The sequence below is a fragment of the Caenorhabditis remanei genome, chromosome X (assembly GCF_010183535.1).
Source record: "Caenorhabditis remanei strain PX506 chromosome X, whole genome shotgun sequence".
In the NCBI taxonomy this organism is placed as follows: Eukaryota; Metazoa; Nematoda; class Chromadorea; order Rhabditida; family Rhabditidae; genus Caenorhabditis; species Caenorhabditis remanei.
The window spans coordinates 10,490,667-10,509,067 of NC_071333.1; the positions used below are offsets into that span (position 1 = coordinate 10,490,667).

Genomic DNA, 18,401 nt, shown 5'->3' on the forward strand with positions numbered 1-18,401 from the left:
GACGGCCCGCCGATGTTTCGATGCCCTTCTTGGCCTGTAATTAACAAATGAGAAAATGTTTCATTAAAGACAAGCCGTTTTCCAAGTTTTAAAAACAAAGCCGCAGAGAATTATGGTTTATTTTGAAAATACAACTAATTGCTCAACGCACGTTGATTAGTATTACAACACTCGTTTCTTTTATAACTAGGACATTTATTCATATATGCAAACATCTAGACATTAGGCGCGATTACTGCTTTGTGAGAATGCAGAAGGGAAAGAAACGAAAGGAACCCGGAGAAAAGTGCACGAAAGCAGCAGGTCGATAGAAAGAGGAATGAAGAAAAACGAGGAAAAAAGAGAGCTTGACGGCGTGATACGGACGGTTCATAGCCGCGATGCAGCCGCTTCGCTGTCCATAAATTTCCTCCTGTTGGTGTTCAATTCTGTGCCCGCCGGAGGGAAAAGAAAAGAAGGGAAGCGAGGAACAATCGGTGTGATAAAAACAATATTGATGAAAACGAAATTTTATAGTTTTGTCTCTGACACGTTGAATAAAGACGGACGGAGAAAAAGAGATTCCAAATCGACATCGATTGGAATTTCGAAGTGAATAATGAGTCGAGAAAGTCGATTTGAGTTTGGTGAGATTACTCAAAATTAATGGAGCCGGAGCAAGTTGCGAAACACGAACTAACACTTGGATTAGAAAAATCCATGTAAAGATCGTGTCAGAAAGGTTTTTCTTTTAGAGATCTGGAACAATCTTACTGAAAATGAAAACAGAAAGCTTAAGGTCTGAATTTCATCACAACAGCGCTTTTAGGATTCTCATCAAAAGTTGGTGCAGAGCCTTAAAAAATTAATGTGCCAGAAAGAATTAGAACAAGGTAATAAACTCTAAAAATCAGAAAAACACTATACGAACTTTTTCTCAATTTTTTTTCTCAAAAATAGCTGTTCAAGTTTTACTAGAATAACCACGAGAATAATTTAAATCTTGTTACTCGCTCAAAAACAAAAAAGTCCGCAACGAAAGTGTGCAAACACAATACATCACATTTGGCGCCAACTGTCTCAGCATTTTTTGTTCTAGGGTATTTGTAGGAATTTTGTGACTTGTTACGCAATGAAAAAGAACGGTTTGGTACAAATAAAACATGATCAGTGATGACAGAACTTCTTAAATACGAAAACTTGGTAAAATGATATCAATTAGATGGTATCATAGAGATTTCAATTGAAAAATGTAATTGGAGAATAAGAGAGAAGATAGTATCTTAACCAGTTTTATTTTTTAAAAAGAAATTCTAAATTTTGGCGAGAATTTAGATGGAAAAGTTCGAAAAATCAAAATGAAAAGGGTTGTCGTTTTTAGTTCAGTGAAGTTGCCTAGGAGATTTTGTGTCTATTCTGCTTTCATACACATTCATCCTGACATTTTCGAGAAAAGAGAAGAAAATGCAGTTTTCAAAAGGATGCTAAACCTTTGCGGTTTTAAATAAAAGGAATCGCAAAAGGAAGTGATAATCTGCAAAATCAATCAATCAGGTTTGAAGAAAAGATATGTATCTTGCGTGCATTTGGGATGAAACCAGAAGAAAAATTTATGAAGACAGTGTTTACTAAAACAAATACGTTCCAACCTTGTATTTTAAATTTTTTAAACAATAATGATGAGGTTTTCGAGCATATGTTATTGTTTTTATAGAAAAAAATCTGAGTAAAATTTCTCATTGAAATAAGAATATAATTTTTTCTTTAATATTCTGTTGTGACTCAATAATTCAAAACAAATTTACATAATTTCTTGTTTTCAAGAATCGGTGTTTTCGGAAAAGAAAGACATTGCACTTCTGTCGAATTCATGAGAACACATTATGTTATTTTCAAAAATGAAAATTTGCATAACAAAAATTATAGTTAATTGAGTTTTTGACAGTCTTGATTTTTGGTCATATATTCCTATTCTGTCTAACCAGAAAACACATTTTCAGAATAGAAAACAGTCACAGAGATTATAATATACAATTTAGTCAAACACTGAAAACAGAGATAATGTCTAATAACAGAAACACTGAAAACAAAACTATCGACGGTGAAAACTAAAAAAAATATTTTGTGTACCCGTTGTAGGAGAAAAACAGCTTGAAGATATTGATGATTCCTCTAACCTCATTAGACAAGGACATTATCTAAATTTCTAACAAACTGAAACTTTAAATATCAGAAATGGAATGTTCAATTCTCCTCAGAAATGCAGTCAAAAATCTGTCGACTAATCTAATCCGTGCGATTTTTCTTTTAATTAAGAAAAGTAGAGAGATAGGTGCAAGACACCAAATCTCATTTCAGAGACTTATGTTTTTCAATTTCACAAATGTAAATCTGGGATTTGTCATGATGGAGGAAAGGACACAACTTGGAATTCGCCGCGATATAAGCTAGGGGCTTTGCTAAGCGACTAAAAAGTGAAAGGTTAAAACGAGAAGAGGTCATGAACAACTTCCGGATGGAAATATAAGCACTGCTTAGGAACATTATGCAGAGAATTTGTGTACGTGATATTCCTGCAGTTTGCATCAAAGTGCCCGATGATAAGCCCTCGTCTGCTTCACTCTAATTTAGAAATTCGATAACTCCCTCTTATGTTGCCATTTCTTAGAGCACAATCTATAAAATATTCTTTGAGCCTCGTGAACTCGTGATTTTTCCACACACTCGATAGTAAAATGCCGATTGTTGGCTTATGACCGAAAACGCTGAGTCTTCAATTTTCCCGATATTCTTTGCTAAATGTACAAAATGACCAGAGAAACATATGTAAGGTCTTCCGATAGCGAAAAAGTGGGCTGGGTCTTGAGCGAGTGAATGTGTTCTCGATAAGAGTTCTTCTACAGTAACCCCTTTCGAAACCAAGTTGCTTCATTCTCGTTTCAGGTGCTACACGGAGCAAGTATGAAATTCTCAATACCTCCGAATTTGCTATACATGTTATTTTGCTTTCTTCTAATGGATCTTATAAATCAAATCACGCAACTGACATTTCCAACACTGGCGGAGACTATCAATGTTATGAATAATCACACACTAATTTCTCACTATGGTATTGATCCAACACCTGCCAAGTAAGTATATCTGATATGGACTAGAACTGTAAAGAACTTATTATTTGTTTCAGTATAGCATTTTTGAACTCAATAATAACCTCTTCGACTACAGTAGGCATGATATTCTCTCTATTCGTTTTTGTGCCAATGGCAGAAACAAAAGGACGCAAGTATACAGTAATCTACTTTCGGTATGAATAAAACTCATGAACAAGCTATTGAAATAGTGTTTTCAGATTCATAATTACCTTGGGAACATCTCTTTGTCACCTCATGTCAGCCTTGTTCCAGTCTACTGAGCTTTTTGTTCTTGGCCAAATCCTGAATGGTCTTCAGCTGCCACTTCGAATGTTTGTGACCATGTTGTACATTACGGAGTGTGCTCCCGATAAATATAGAGGTACATATGTTGAAATAGTTACAACAACGACTATTTCAACGTGAGTTTTTCAGGTTTTGCCTCTTCTGCACTCATCTTCTCTGACGTTATCGGACAACTAATAATGTACGTTGACACTTTTTGTTTACATGTTTATTCTTTCTCCAAGTTTCATTTTCCCGCGCTGCAAAATTGAGTGTTGATAACAGATGATCAGAAATGTAGCTTGCAAAATGTCGCCTTGTGGTTTTGTTAACTTTCAGAATGTAGTGATAAAATATTTAAATTGGCAAAGTCATGAAAACCATAACTGACAAGATTGCAGGTTTTCGGTTGCAACTCCGAATTTGCTCGGAAAAGAGAATACATGGTTTATCTTCCCATTAACTGTACTGATAAGGTAAAAATTGAACGTCGAGTCCAAAAAACGTCTGATAATTTATAGTTCGATCGGAAATTTTGCGATGGCTGCCCGGCTACCAGAATCTCCAAAATGGTTGGTCAGACGGAACAGAATGGATGAAGCAGCGCGGTCCATTGAATTCTATCACGGGGAAAATTGTTGTTTGAGTAAGATTGAATAAGAAGAAGAAAAGAAGTTGAGATTACACTACCCACTGATTTAGATGACGTGATGACATCTTTCATCAAGGAGAAGAATCTGACAAAGGAAGATAGAATCTCTCTTCGACAAGTATGGGAAAATGACACTATGCGAGAAGCTCTAAAAGTACTTTGTGCTGTCTCACTATTTCTGATTCTGGACTCAGGAGCCGTTCAGGGAACATACACAGTTCTTTTGCACAAAACAGCTGGGTTTACTGTTCAAGAAGTAACATCTAGTGGTTATTTGAAAATAGAAAGCATATGAAATTTCAGACAATGAACATCAAACTTATTCTTGCTGTTGCCTTTTTTCCAACCCGATTTGTTGGAACCTACATTATCGAAGCACTGGGAAGAAGGCCAGTCATGTTCATTGCAGGCGTAATTGTGTAAGTAAACAGCCCTGTTTCTACGCAAAAGTTCAGAATTGTACTTCAGATACTCAAAAACCTGGCTCATGCTTGCAACACAGTTTGTTATCTTCTTTACCGGACCAAGTTTGTTGACAAAAATTATGTGTAAGTCAAAGAAAACAAAGACAGTGTGAATAAATTATTTCCTGTAGATGTCTCCGTTGAATGCTTGGCAGATTCAACATTGGCAACTGGTGTGGCTTCTCTTGGAGTGCTCTTTATTGCTGAACTATTTCCTCCATCTGCAAGAACATCAGTTGCACAAGTAAGTACAGTTTTATGATAACTCTTTTGCTGACATAATCTATTTGCAGGCATTGATTCTTGTGACAATGGTGATCAATCTACCCATCATCGCCGCTTTCCCAATATTTTACTCGCTCTTTGAACCTGGTTATTTCTTTATTCATGTCTTCAGTCAAATTTTCTTTGGGTCCTACTTGTATAAGTATGTTGGGAGAGAAGTTTGTAGACGATAACATGATTTCCTTTCAGACATATGCCGGAAACTAAGGGACGCGCAGTTTATGATATCATTGAGTCTATGGACCAAGAAGTCGCTTCAAGGGTAAGATTTGCAGGATTTCTTATCTAAACATGCACTTTCCTATATTTCAGACCGCCTCATTCATTGAAGAGAAAACTCCATTGGTCCGAAAGAGAGTAAGTTATACTCGTCACCACGAGTTATCATATCGTGTAATCTTTTCAGTCAAGTACTCTCGCCTTCAAACGTAACAGTATTCTCAATACTTCTCGTACACGGGTGAGTGCATTTTGATAAAGATCAAAATAATTGTAACTTTCTCTTTTTCCAGGCACTAACCTTTGATCACGGGTTGATTCCACGGAAAGTGGATTGCTGATAACGGTGATACTTGCTTGCTTCAATGCACTTTTTGTACATATTGTTACAACATTTGAGCTAATGAAGTTTCTCTTTCACAGTTACCCGGATCATTCTAGAAAATGAAACAACATTCGGTTCAAACCAACAACGGTCGGTTCAAAAACCTAATAAGTCACAATGAAAAAAAAGAGTTACTCTGACGGAGAAAACGGATGAGCTGATTGAAAAAAAAACATGATATTTGGTTTCAAAACGTTTCAGCAGGAAATAACAGAAGATGATTTTATCAAAAGGTTCAGGTGTGACCTAATAAACTCAAGATAAGAAATTTGCCATCACACTTCAATTGTTGCAAAATTTTGAAAAAGAAAAAAAAATGCAATTTTCCGTTCCTCATAACTTACTTTTTCTTCTTTTTTGTTTTTTATTACTGGATATTCTTGATGAAATTCTATTGAACACATTCTCCACACTCGCCGAAGTTGTGGGTAAAATGAATAACAACACTCTTGTAAATCATTTTGGTATTGAACCAACGGATGCTAGGTAATATATTTTCACAATGTTCCACCGGCCTTAACTATGACTTGCAGTGTTTCTTTTTTAACTTCTATGGTTACCGTATCACTCACAATCGGAACTGCGGTATCACTTTTCTGCCTGTTTCCAATTGCTGAAACTAAAGGGAGAAAATTTGTTACTGTATATTGCAGGTATGATAAATGTTTGTAAAGATCATGGTGATATACTTGTTTTCAGAATTTCCTTATTGTTCATTGCTGCTGTTTGCCAAATTTTGTCGTTCTTTTTTCGAGCATCTGAATTTTTTCTACTCGCTCAGTTTATTATCGGCATGGGACACCCACTGCGAACGTTTATCACTATTTTCTACGTTACCGAATGCTCTCCAGATAAAAATCGAGGTTTGTTTCTTTTTCATAGAAGAAGTAAACAGATAGAATTTGAGGGTTTGCAAGTACCGTTCTCATTTTTTCTACTGTAATTGGCAGGATGCTATTGTGAGTTTATTTTACTATTAGTGACTGATAGTCAATGTAAGTAGCACAGATATACTTTTTATAGGTATTCCTTGGGATCTCCTGGTTTTTTCGGGAGTGAAAACTCATGGTTTGTCTTTCCCGTGTTTGTTGCAATCAGGTATACAAAAAAATTAGCATAAACAGGCCAAATTGGTATTTAGCTCTATCGTGATGCTGCTGGTGACAGTTAAGTTACCAGATTCTCCGAAATGGCTGGTTTATCAAAATAGAATCGATGAGGCTAGGACGTCTATTCAATATTATCACGGATCTGGATGTTCCATCGGTTTTTTCTTTGTGAAGAATGGTTCAATAAGCACAAATAATTTCAGATAAAGTTATTCGATCCTTCACAAAAGAGAAAAACTTAACAATCGAAGCAAAAATCTCATTTCGACAAGCGATGGGAGATGAAACTCTCCGAGAAGTGAGTTGAATGTTTTCGTTTTTCTCAACCTGTACATATTTTTCAGGCCATAGGCATTCTTCTTTTTCTCACTCTCTTCTTCCTTCTGGATTCTACTAGTACTCAGGCCGTTTATACAGTCTCACTTCATAAAGGTGCTGGTTTTACTGTGCAAGAAGTGAGTCTGAATCTTGAATTTGAAATAATGTGTGTTTTCGCAGACAATGAACATAAGTTTGATTCTGACAATTGTATTTTTCCCTACCAAATTCATTGGCACATATATTATAGATGCTTTGGGAAGAAGACCTGTCATGTTTCTTGCCGGTGTCATTTGGTAATGTTTTTTTTCTAATGTATTTAGTTTCATAATGTCTTTATCAGCTTTGGAAAGTCAATACTAATGGTGATAACACAGGTCGTGATTTATTTTGTGGGGCAGAGCTTACTCACCAAGATAATGTGTGAGTTCTCAATATTCAATCAACTTGTAACAAGCGCACTTTAGATGTGGCCGTTGAATGTCTCACAGGCTCCATACCGGCTACCGGAGTTACATCATTACATGTACTTTTCATTTCGGAACTGTTTCCGCCATCTGCAAGAACTTCCGTTGCTCAAGTGAGTTCACAAATGAACAACGCACAGGTTTTCAATTCTACAGGTCATGATTATCATAGCAATGATAATTGATACACCGTTGCTAGCCATGTTTCCTTTTGTATACTCCTATTTTCCTCCAGGGTTTTTTGTTCCATTCGCAATTTCTCAAGTGATATGCGGAATTTATTTGTACAGGTTAGTCTGATTTTGATTTGAACAATATCGAAAAGGTTGTTTAAGACATATGCCTGAAACTAGTGGTCGTGCAGTTTGTGACATTATTGAATCGATGGAAAAAACAGTGACGTCGAGGGTGAACCTAAAAATATTTGTTTTATAATGTTCCATTTTCTTCAGGCCCACTCACTGTTATTGGATGAGAAAACACCACTTATCAGAGATAGAGTTCGTTATCTTTTTCTCACTAAATGTCAATCAGAATTGAACTTGAAATTGATCTTTCAGGCACAAACGTTGACAACAAAAAGAAACAGCATACTCAACTCTTCTCGTACACGGGTAATAGTGCATTCTGATTAGAAATAATGAAGTATTCTCTCTTTTACAGGCTTCAACATTCGACCAAAGACTGCTCCCACACAACATTCACATATATTAGCTCACACGCACGGACTAATCTCAATCGGAAGTTGGGAACCCGAATTCGGTCAGACAAATGTACATAAACTAATTGTTTTGTTTTGCAAAAGACAGAAATATGTTATAAAGACAGAAATGTGTTATATGTTGTTGTCGTTGTTATTTTTCAAAAAATGAATATCTTAAAAAGGAAAAACGTTACGTCTTCTAACAGAAAAACTTCACGATATATCAAAACATGGTTACAACGTAAACTTACATTGAACATGAAGGAGAACTGTAATATTTTTTCTGACACCCATTTTATATCTGATGTGGTCATATTGTTGCGGTTTTTCTTCTTGATCTTATCGAATTCTGCGTGATGTTCAGAAGTCTTCTTGAAGTTAGAATAGTCTTCTTGATGTTCAAGATTGTCTTCTTAATGTTCAGAATTGTCTTCTTGAAGTTAAAATAGTCTTCTTGATGTTCAAAAGTGTCTTCTTGAAGAGTGGATAGTCTTCTTGATGTTCAAAAGTGTCTTCTTGAAGAGTGGATAGTCTTCTTGATGTTCAAAAGTGTCTTCTTGAAGAGTGGATAGTCTTCTTGATATTAATCTGTGTGATGTATGAAAATTCTTCGTGATGTTGTCTATATTCTTCTTGATGCGTATTGCCATGTCCGTAGTGTTTAAAAATTTTGCAGACGTGAACGGATCTATGTGATTTATGAATTTTGGCAAAATTCTGAGAATCTGCCCTCAACCTACAACCATTAAAAGACTCTCGATCTTCACTCTATAATGACACGCTGCAATTTCCGAGCATCTAAAGTTGACCGCAAAATCATTCATGACAGGAACTACTGATAAAACATTTGCATTTGATTGCACTATTGTTTTTCATGAATTTCTGATCAAGCAATGTAAGGTGCATCACCGGAAGTGAAGAAAAAAGGGATCCTGGAATGATAATCGGTGTATCGTTTTCAAACATTTTATGAGAATGAACGGCTCAATAGGCAAATAATGGTCCCAACCGCAAAGAACGATCCCAAAAAATAAAAGAACGGACCCAAGGAATTGAATGGTCCCAACCGCAAAGAATGGTTCGCATCTTGTACGGTTGATGATGTTAATCAATATCTTTATTATTTCAACTATGTAATAAAAAGTTTTCTATAATTTTCCTTTGTTCTCCCTTCTACAATTCCATTTTTCCATTTATGTTAAAATCTATGTTGGAATGAAAACTGAACTTTCCAACAAAAATTCAAGCGGAGATGGAAACCTGCACTCTCACCACTTTTTCCGCGGCTAAAAGTGCATTCCGATAAAAAAATTCAATACAAATTCACGTATTTCACCGCTCAGAACTAGGAATTTGTTAAGAACATTGACTACCAAACAAAACGGAAAACTCAATCAATCGATCTAGAATATTTGTCAATCCTGTACGTACGCATTTTAGTTCAACAAATTGAAAGTGTTTAGTTCTACAAATAAATGCTATGAAACGAAATGTTTTTAATTACTCTGTGAGTTATCGTAACATTCTTTCGGCTTCTCTGTCTCTCTTTCTCTTAAAGATATGCAGAAAAACGTGCGTTTGTAAAAGTCACGCGGTCATTTTACGGTGGAACAGAAATGATTTTTGCCCTTAAACATGTAGAACATTTTGATTTTGAGCTGTCCATTTTCTCACATTTCTTTGCTTTATCAGGAAATCATTTTGACAGGTGTTGCCGATAAAGAAAGTGCACTTGGTTGTGTTTTGATGGATTTTTTGTTTTTCATGTAACACTGATCTGAAGAAAACGACTTCAAAATCATTTCAAGGAAAACTGAACAAAAGTTTCTACAAAGCACTCAAAAGGAATAAGATGAATGTCAATTTTGGTGAACACGTCAGTTTGTCACATTTTTCGCAACATATGTTTCAAAACTATGAAACACTTTTTCTGTATTCTGATTAACGTAGTCTGATAAAACGTGGGATGAAACCTAAATGACCTCCGTTCTTGATAAGAGTTTTTTGGCAGCTGCTCTTCTCATTCTTAAACGCACTTCACAAGACTCTGCAAGATGAAGATACCTGTACCAAAGCGAATTCTCTACCTGTTAGTATGTTTATCTCTATTTGATCTATCTGCTGAAATCTTGGCACAAACATTTCCAATATTGGCAGATACGATTCGAGCTATGAATAACCTCACTTTGATAAATCACTATGGGATAATTCCAACAGACACAAGGTATATAAAGTGGGAAATGCATTAGTAAAGCAAATAAATTGTAGCATATCTGTTTTAAACTCGTTAATAACATCGTCAGAAACAGTTGGAACATTGCTATCATTACTGTTTGTGATTCCGTTGGCTGAAACAAAAGGAAGAAAATATCTTGTCATTTACATACGGTAAGAATTTGGAGTCACTGTCAAAAACTTTTAAACTCCAACTTCAGCTCTGCTCTGACAATGCTTACTGCCGTTTGTCAGATCTCTTCAGCATTCTTCCAAGCCACCGAGTTCTATATTCTCAGTCAGTTCTTCTACGGACTTCAACATCCTCTCCGATCATTTTTGACATTTATGTATGTAACTGAATGTGCACCTGACAAAAACAGAGGTATACTACAAAATTGGGAGTGATTTTCAAGTAAACTGTTCCAGGATTTGCATGTACAACACTGCTTATTTTGAATGGAATCGTCAAAATGATAATGTATGTCACAAGGCTTACACGTCCAATTTTCTGACTGAAAGTCGGTCAAAAAATAGTTTGAACTTCTGCAATTGAATTGACAGAAAATTATGATAACTGTGATCAAGTTTCAATATAGTAAATTGACAGTTTCTTGCAGGCTACCAATAGCGTCACCTTCAGTCTTTGGTAAATCTGACACCTGGTTTGTGTTTCCATTAACTGCTCTGATAAGGTGAAATTCAAAGTACAACACAGAAAAATCAACTGAATATTGTTTTTCAGCAATTTATTAATCTTAGTGCCAGTATCCAAACTGCCAGAGTCTCCGAAATGGTTGGTTTGTCAAAACAGGATGACAGAAGCAAAAGAGTCTGTAGAATACTATCATGGAAAAGATTGCTTCTCAAGTAAAAGAACCTATTATGGGAAATTTGAGACATTATTTATTTCAGGTGGCGTGCTTATGTCACTCCTCAAAGAAAAAAACTTGACAGTGGAATCTCACGTAACTTTGAATCAAGTTTGGGAAAACGATACTTTGAGAGAGGTGGAGGGATGCTTTGATGCTACGTCACCAATTTTCTTTTCAGGGTTTCAAAGTGCTGTTTGCCTTTTTGTTTTTCTTCCTTCTGGATTCGGCTAATGTTCAATCAATGTACTCTGTCCAGTTACACCAAAGTGTGGGATTCACTGTTCAAGAGGTTACTTGTTCTCATTATACCACATTTCCTCTTTCCACCGTTTTAGGCTCTCAACATCAACTTGATTCTTTCAATTGTATTCTTCCCAGCGCAGTTCCTTAGCACAGTTTTGTTAGACTGGATTGGTAGACGTCCTGTCTTTTTCATTTCAGCAGTTCTAATGTAGTTCCCCAAATCATTGAATTGCAATAGTTATTGTTTTGCAGGTACTTCGCAAGTTGGATTGTTCTGATCACCCAGTTGATTGTGTTCTTCGTCGGTCCCAGTTTGCTAACCAAGATTATGTGTAAGTAAAATAAAATTACAAACTGACTTTGTTATTCTTATTTCAGATGTTTCTATGGAGTGTATTGGACAGATATCTAGTAACACAGGAGTCGCAATCCTCAGAATACTCTTCATTACCGAACTTTTCCCACCTTCTGCACGAACATCAGTTTCACAGGTAAATCTTGGTGCTTAGCCATTAAAATTATTGAAATGTTTAGGCAATGCTATTTGCAACTTTGGCGATGAACTCATCTCTAATGTCGTCTTTCCCAGTTTTGTTTTCTTTTTTTCCACCGGGATTTTTCATGCCATTTGTGGTCACTCAGCTGATATTTGGTGTGTACATGTACAAGTATGTTTGTAATAAAAATAATTTTGCTCAAGAATTAATGTATTCTAGACATATGCCAGAAACTAAAGGACGTACAGTATGCGACATCATTGAGTCAATGGATGAGAATGTTATGTCTAGGGTGAAAATTTCTGCTCAGTAAAGATAGAAACTCAAAAATTTCAGACCGCTACACTTGTTGAAGAAAAGATTCCTCTAATTAAGTCTAGAGTGGGTTGAACACTTTTTCAGCACGTAATCTAATTTTATTCAGGCTTGGACATTGGCGGCAAAACGAAATAGTATACTTAATATTTCCAGATCCAGGGTAATTAAATTTGTGTTTCACATGACTTTTAAGTTTAAAACTTTAAAAAGTTTTTTTCAGACATTGACATACGATCAGAAGTACATTCCCAAAAATCAAATATATTGATGGAGTACGAATGCAGAAAAAAATTAATGTAAATAACTCATGAGTACTCTTTAATAGTGCTTATGAACTTTTGTAAATAAACATGAAATGTAATCAATTTGTTGTTTTTTTCACTGATATGAATCATTATTTTTGTATGCTACATCAAGTTCCGATATGATGATTGCAGGAAACATGTAGGCTGCCCTGGAAAAAGTGTTCTTGATAAGAGAATCAAGAACTGTCCTGATACCAGTTCAGTCTCAGTTTTGCCTGGTGTCATTTTCAAGTACGATGTTTTCTATTCCTAGGAATATTATTTTCATGATATTATGTTTTCTACTCTTGGATACCATTAACCAAATGCAAGTTCTAATGTTTTCATCATTATCCGAAGTGATCACTGCAATGAATAATCACACTCTTGTCTCACATTTCGGTTTGGAACCTACCGGAACACGGTAATTTGCAAGAAACTGCAGTAAATTCATCATTGAAAATTTCAGATTGGCTTTGATGAACTCAGTTATGACAACAACAACCGAAATAGGGAATGCTCTTTCAATTCTATTACTTTTACCAGTTTCTGACTTGAAGGGACGAAAATATGCTTCAGTATACTTACGGTAGTTTCTGATTACCTTTGAAGTGAAATAACTTCAAAAGTTTCAGTTTTGGTATAACGTTTGCAGCTGCGTTGTGTCATTTGTTAGCAGCTTGGTTCGAAGCATCCGAACTATATATACTAGGCCAGTTGATACTGGGATCTCATTATTCCTTACGCACTTTTGTAACTCTAATCTTTGTATTAGAGTGCGTTCCAGATATGTTCCGAGGTAATCTCAGCTCGGAAATTTTAAATATTGAAAGATTTCCAGGTTTCGCGAGTACCATATTCATGTTTTCATTTGTATTCGCTAAAATGATCATGTAAGTGAATAATTGTCTTTTTTTTTGGAATTGTAGACTTTTGTCAGGTTTTCTGCTGCATCACCGAGTTTGCTAGGAACGAGTTCACTTTGGTTCACTTTTCCAATCATTGTGATGATAAGGTAACATTTATATTGCAAGAACTCCTTCAAGACGTACAAAGTTATCAGTTCTGTTGCTGTTCTGTGCATGCTCACTCGGTTTCCTGAATCTCCAAAATGGCTCATTCAGCAGAACAGAGTGATAGAAGCGAGAGATTCAGTTCGATTTTATCATGGCGCTGATTGTCATTTAAGTTAGACTTTCAAAGTAGAAAGTTACTACAATTTCAATGAAACAATTTCAGATGAAGTTGTGACTTCAATGATCAAAGAAAAAAACTTGACACATGAAAATAAGCTTTCATTGCGTCAAGTATGGGAAAATGACACATTGAGAGAGGTATACTTGTGATTTGGAAAAATACTGCATGAATCAAAAATTTAGGCATTCAAAATCCTGTTAGCAGTATTGTTTTTCCTTGAGTTCGACACTACGTATATACTTTCTATTTACACAATAACTTTCCATAATACAGCTGGATTCAGTACACAAATGGTTAGTTTACAATCACTCGGCTTTTGGACATTGTAGTTTCAGGCAATGAACATCAACCTGATTATCACAGCTGTTTCACTTCCCAAAAATTTCATTGGAACATACATTCTGGATGCTCTTGGAAGGAGACCAACTCTGTTCATTGGTGGTCTGATGCTGTAAATAAATAAGAAAAAGACACAAATTATTGAAAAATGATTCAGATATTCAAAATCTGTTTTACTTTTGGCAACTGAAATCATCATTTACATTTCCGGTGCAAGTTTTTTGACGGAAAGTTTATGTGAGTGACCTAAAAGAGAATTGTTTGAGAATGAAAGTTTTTCAGATGTTGTGGTAGAATTACTGTCATCATTGGCTCCTGCAACTGGTATGAATTCCATTCGAATTTTGTTCGTATCTGAGTTGTTTCCACCTTCTGCCCGAACAGCGGTTGGGCAAGTGAGTGCGCTCTAATTTTCAGCATGTCTTGAACCCCAAATAAATAAATTTTCAGGCGATGATGTTCATTTCTATGGCAATTAACACTCCTATCACAACTTTCTTCCCAATCGTCAACTCAATATTCCCTCCGATCTTTTTTGTACCTTTTGTTATAACACCACTGATTCTGGGCACCTATTTATATAGGTATGAACCTATTTATAGTTTTAACTTGCTCTCATGTATTATTTTAGACATATGCCAGAAACTCGAGGGCGCGCAGTTTATGACATCATTGAGTCTATGGATAGAGATGTTGGCTCAAGGGTACTTTCAATGATCATTCAGTAGTTTTCTAAAATTATGTTTTCAGGCTGCATCAATTTACGAAGAAAAACTACCTCTTATCAGAGATCGAGTAAGTTTATCATATGCAGTTTAGATGTCAATCCGAATTGAACTTTCAGGCCAGAACTCTTGCAGTTAAACGGAATAGCATACTAAACACTTCTCGCACTCGGGTAAGAGCACAAAGATAAGAAAATGTTAATGCTGCAAAATTGGTCTTTTTCAGGCGTTGACTTTTGACCACAAGTTCAATTCAAAGAACTGACATTCTTGATACTTGATTGTGATAAGACTGATGTGTGCTCCGATGCACTTTTTGTATTGTATATCAATGAATCTTTGTTCAAAAGAATAAAATGTCTTAATATGAAGAGTCAATCAGATAGAAGATGAAGAAGAAGACTAAAAGTATTCTCAGAACAAATATTTGTTTGCACCTCCCAAATATTATATTCAAATGCGACGAACCATGTCCAGATTAAGAAGAAAAGGCCGACACGGATTAACAAGGAGTATGTAGAAAAGGAGGGATGAGAACTATGCTACTGTCAAGACACGCACCATATATTCAAGGCTTATTTTTATTGTAGAAACCTAATAATATCAGATTATTTCTGGTTTCGTTTTGATGGCTCTGTACTCTTCCAGTTTCAAACATATTGGGTTGGAGAGGTTTGTCTACAAGAACACTCTACAAATGCCAGTTTCATTTTTTGAGCCCCATTCGCGCCAAAGCAAACATGCCCTCTCATTGCCACACCAATTCGTATTTTTTCCGGAGGGCAATAGTTGCAATGATGGTGCATTCAAAAGTGTGTGTATGAAATCCAATACATTTTTTCCATACGATGACCCATCCATTATGTTTCATTTCGCTCCCTCCAAAACTATGTACGTCCACAATTCCCGGAGAAAAAGAGAAACACACACACAATGTGCGCCAGGGGCCTCCCATCATTTTATATCCAACGTCTCACACTTGTTCCTTCATCGCCGTATGTTTATCAAAAAAAAAAGCGGCGTCGCCGGGGGCTATCAATCTCAATTAATCTCTTTCATCACTACAACATCCATTATTCTTCCACGTTTTCTAATTTCTAGTGCCTTTGTGGAGAGGGTGGATGGAAGGAGCATGGGGTGACAACTTGACAAATGAAATGACCAGGACCAATCTGAAAAGACAAAAATTTCACCAAACTTTTTAAATAAAAAATAATAACTCTACTTTTTTCCAGTGGAATTTTATAGATCCCCGCTTTGTAGCATCCATATTCAAATAATAATTTCAGACTCCTTGTCTTCTGTTTAGCCCTTCATCCCTTTTCTATTTTCTTCACCTCCACGTTTCGTTTTTCCATTCTCAGAAATTATTATGGGAATGCGACCATTAAACAGCCCGAGGCAAAGCGGCTGCAATAGAACGTCAGATCTGAAAGAGGTGAGGGAAAAGGCTCCCACGATCAAGGATGCACCTCTTGTGCACGGAGCACCCTTCCCGGAGCCCCTGTTTTTATGCATTCGTATTTTTCTCCTGCCCAAGTTTACCCGCTTGTTTTGCCTTTCCGCTAGTATTCACTTTATACAAATTCACATTTCAAATTTCGGCAAACGGTTGGTGAAAGGTAGCAATGGCCTGTTTCCCAGACAATAAACATGGCACCTCGTCGACGCTTCTCATTGATAAGACTTTCAATGTTACCGTACCTTCCATCTTTTCTTTGTTCACAATAGAATTTTCAAATACATTCGAAACTGTTTGATTATTCTGAAAGTGACTTTTGTCCGCAACATCAACATTGTTCAATCTAATATCCTATTCAATGTGATGTTCTTTATCTGGCAGCCCGTTTGCCTCCTGAATAATTCACATTCGCAATTTCAATATCTATCACGTATTTCCTTCCTTTCTTAAGATTTGAAATCTGTTCAAATCTCTTCCTCCTTCCCCCTATTGTTGTCCGAGGAACGCTTCTAGTTGTAATATGTCAGTCAATTTTTGTAACAAGTTCCTAACCAAGTAATTTGACACTCTCGTAGCCATGCCACAATGTGTTAATCCTTCGGGAAGAGGTCACTCTTCCTACCAACCAGTCAGTGTAGGTCAATCATATCACATTTCACTTTTTTCTCACTATCCCGTTAATGAGAAACAACTGAATAAGAGAAAGTTATGTTTCGGGAGAAAGTACGAAATCTAACAAACAAGTTTTAAAAGTGAAAGAGATATATTAGAGGTAGCAAATAGTTTACCGCCTGTTATTTGTGACTTATTGTACAAGTAAAATTGGGTTCTATTACTGTATAAACAATATACTAAACTAAGAGTATGAAATTTCATATAACTCTATATAACGTGTAGAGAGCAAAGTAATAAATCCTAATTTCTTCATTTGAAGTCTATTTAATAAACATTATTCTCACTTTTTCATCTTGATAAACCGTATGATTTGAGTTACGGATGTTCTTTCTTGAAGGTCAACCAAATCCACACTTATCTCGAAAACATAACCAGGCCAACTTGCCAAAACACACGCGTTGAATGCAAGAAATCGGTGGCCCGAATCTATCGGCGTTCACGGTGTGGTGTGACTAATTGATGGTTGGTAGTAGTGTAGTAGTACATGAGATGCTGTCGGTGGATAACGAGAGGGTCTACTCGAGGTCGTGTCCGGCTGTCCACAGTCTTTCTTTCTCCTTACCTTTTTCATCACCCCCTCCTTTTTCATTTAAATAGACCTCCTAATTATATGAGAAAGGACTGTCATGGTGCACGCATAATTACAAGGTCTGAGTCTCAAAAACTATCCGACAGATCATTTCTTTCCATTTTCATGAGTAGAAAAAAGTTTGAAGGATTGACAATATCTTTTCACTGCCCCAGGTGAAAATTCTAGCTTTCATGTTTTGCTTTATTTTCTTTGGTCCAACTTTATGTTCTCCAGGTAGCTCTGCCAGTTGGTTTAAAAGCAGGTGTAATAAAACTTGCCATTTCATTAGCTGTTATGACAATGCATGTTTGACTCAACTCAAAAATTAATCAGCGGTAGCAATATGCCACCAAAACATATTGGCGGTATCTCTTTTTGCCGTGTGCGGTAAACGGAATTACATACATGCAAATATTAGTTTTACCGTTGGCGGCAAAAGGTCGCAGAGCCCTAATTCGTACTGACAGCCGGGAAGGGACCTCTCTGATTTATTGCCTTCCACCAAAACTTTTATTACCCCTTTTCGTCTTGCCAATTCCACTTCTATCGGAATGGAAAACCTGAGGCTCAGCTGCTCTCTTGGGTTCGAGAGGTTGTGAGTCAAGCTTTTGCTCTAACTCTGGCCGCAAGCAGCCGCTATTCAGGACTCGAACCAGCCGACACAATTTTTTCCTCGTTCCGTCGTTTAAATTAATGATTTGATCGGCGGGGTGTTAAAGAACAGAAGAACGGCTGATCGATTGGTTTTCTACGAAGAGCACACTTGAGGAGTTGTTCTTTTTTGTTCCATGCTTTGCTGGAAGAAGATTGATGAGTCAAATAAACAAGAAATGTTTTTTTTCTCCCAATTCTTGTGGTGTTGCAAAAGCTGTTGTTTGTGTAACTACTACACATTATTACCCATTATTAGATTTCTAAGAAAGTGTTCTGTTCAACTTCCAATGCTATCAAAACTTGCAAAAGTGACCAAATTTAACAAAGGCGATGTTTACAGAACACGCAAT

At 36.3% G+C, this 18,401-nt stretch overlaps 4 protein-coding genes across 4 annotated transcripts; all 4 read left to right on the top strand.

Annotated features, from left to right (window-relative positions):
* Positions 1–2,994: 2,994 nt before the first annotated feature.
* Positions 2,995–5,356, top strand: GCK72_024071 (uncharacterized protein; the record flags this gene model as incomplete). The annotated part of the gene is made up of 15 exons (XM_053735705.1): positions 2,995–3,110; positions 3,164–3,283; positions 3,329–3,492; positions 3,546–3,597; positions 3,797–3,871; positions 3,917–4,041; positions 4,098–4,303; positions 4,351–4,466; positions 4,516–4,595; positions 4,643–4,755; positions 4,805–4,938; positions 4,986–5,058; positions 5,109–5,153; positions 5,203–5,256; positions 5,309–5,356. The coding sequence occupies 15 exons, from the start codon at positions 2,995–2,997 to the stop codon at positions 5,354–5,356; spliced, it is 1,521 nt and encodes a 506-aa protein (XP_053579271.1).
* An 837-nt stretch (positions 5,357–6,193) lies between these two features.
* GCK72_024072 (uncharacterized protein) lies at positions 6,194–8,008 on the top strand (the record flags this gene model as incomplete). The annotated part of the gene is made up of 11 exons (XM_053735706.1): positions 6,194–6,263; positions 6,713–6,807; positions 6,854–6,964; positions 7,008–7,123; positions 7,171–7,250; positions 7,295–7,407; positions 7,451–7,584; positions 7,630–7,702; positions 7,747–7,794; positions 7,855–7,908; positions 7,958–8,008. The coding sequence occupies 11 exons, from the start codon at positions 6,194–6,196 to the stop codon at positions 8,006–8,008; spliced, it is 945 nt and encodes a 314-aa protein (XP_053579272.1).
* A 2,043-nt stretch (positions 8,009–10,051) lies between these two features.
* GCK72_024073 (uncharacterized protein) lies at positions 10,052–12,412 on the top strand (the record flags this gene model as incomplete). Its single annotated transcript, XM_053735707.1, has 16 exons — positions 10,052–10,221; positions 10,266–10,385; positions 10,433–10,596; positions 10,641–10,692; positions 10,832–10,906; positions 10,957–11,081; positions 11,127–11,221; positions 11,265–11,375; positions 11,422–11,537; positions 11,582–11,661; positions 11,708–11,820; positions 11,864–11,997; positions 12,046–12,118; positions 12,163–12,207; positions 12,251–12,304; positions 12,365–12,412. The coding sequence occupies 16 exons, from the start codon at positions 10,052–10,054 to the stop codon at positions 12,410–12,412; spliced, it is 1,575 nt and encodes a 524-aa protein (XP_053579273.1).
* A 342-nt stretch (positions 12,413–12,754) lies between these two features.
* GCK72_024074 (uncharacterized protein) lies at positions 12,755–14,954 on the top strand (the record flags this gene model as incomplete). Its single annotated transcript, XM_003118005.2, has 16 exons — positions 12,755–12,852; positions 12,898–13,017; positions 13,064–13,227; positions 13,270–13,321; positions 13,369–13,443; positions 13,492–13,616; positions 13,668–13,762; positions 13,808–13,918; positions 13,961–14,076; positions 14,122–14,201; positions 14,247–14,359; positions 14,415–14,548; positions 14,596–14,668; positions 14,715–14,759; positions 14,809–14,862; positions 14,916–14,954. 16 exons carry the CDS (start codon positions 12,755–12,757, stop codon positions 14,952–14,954), a joined length of 1,494 nt encoding a protein of 497 aa, XP_003118053.2.
* Positions 14,955–18,401: the final 3,447 nt, after the last annotated feature.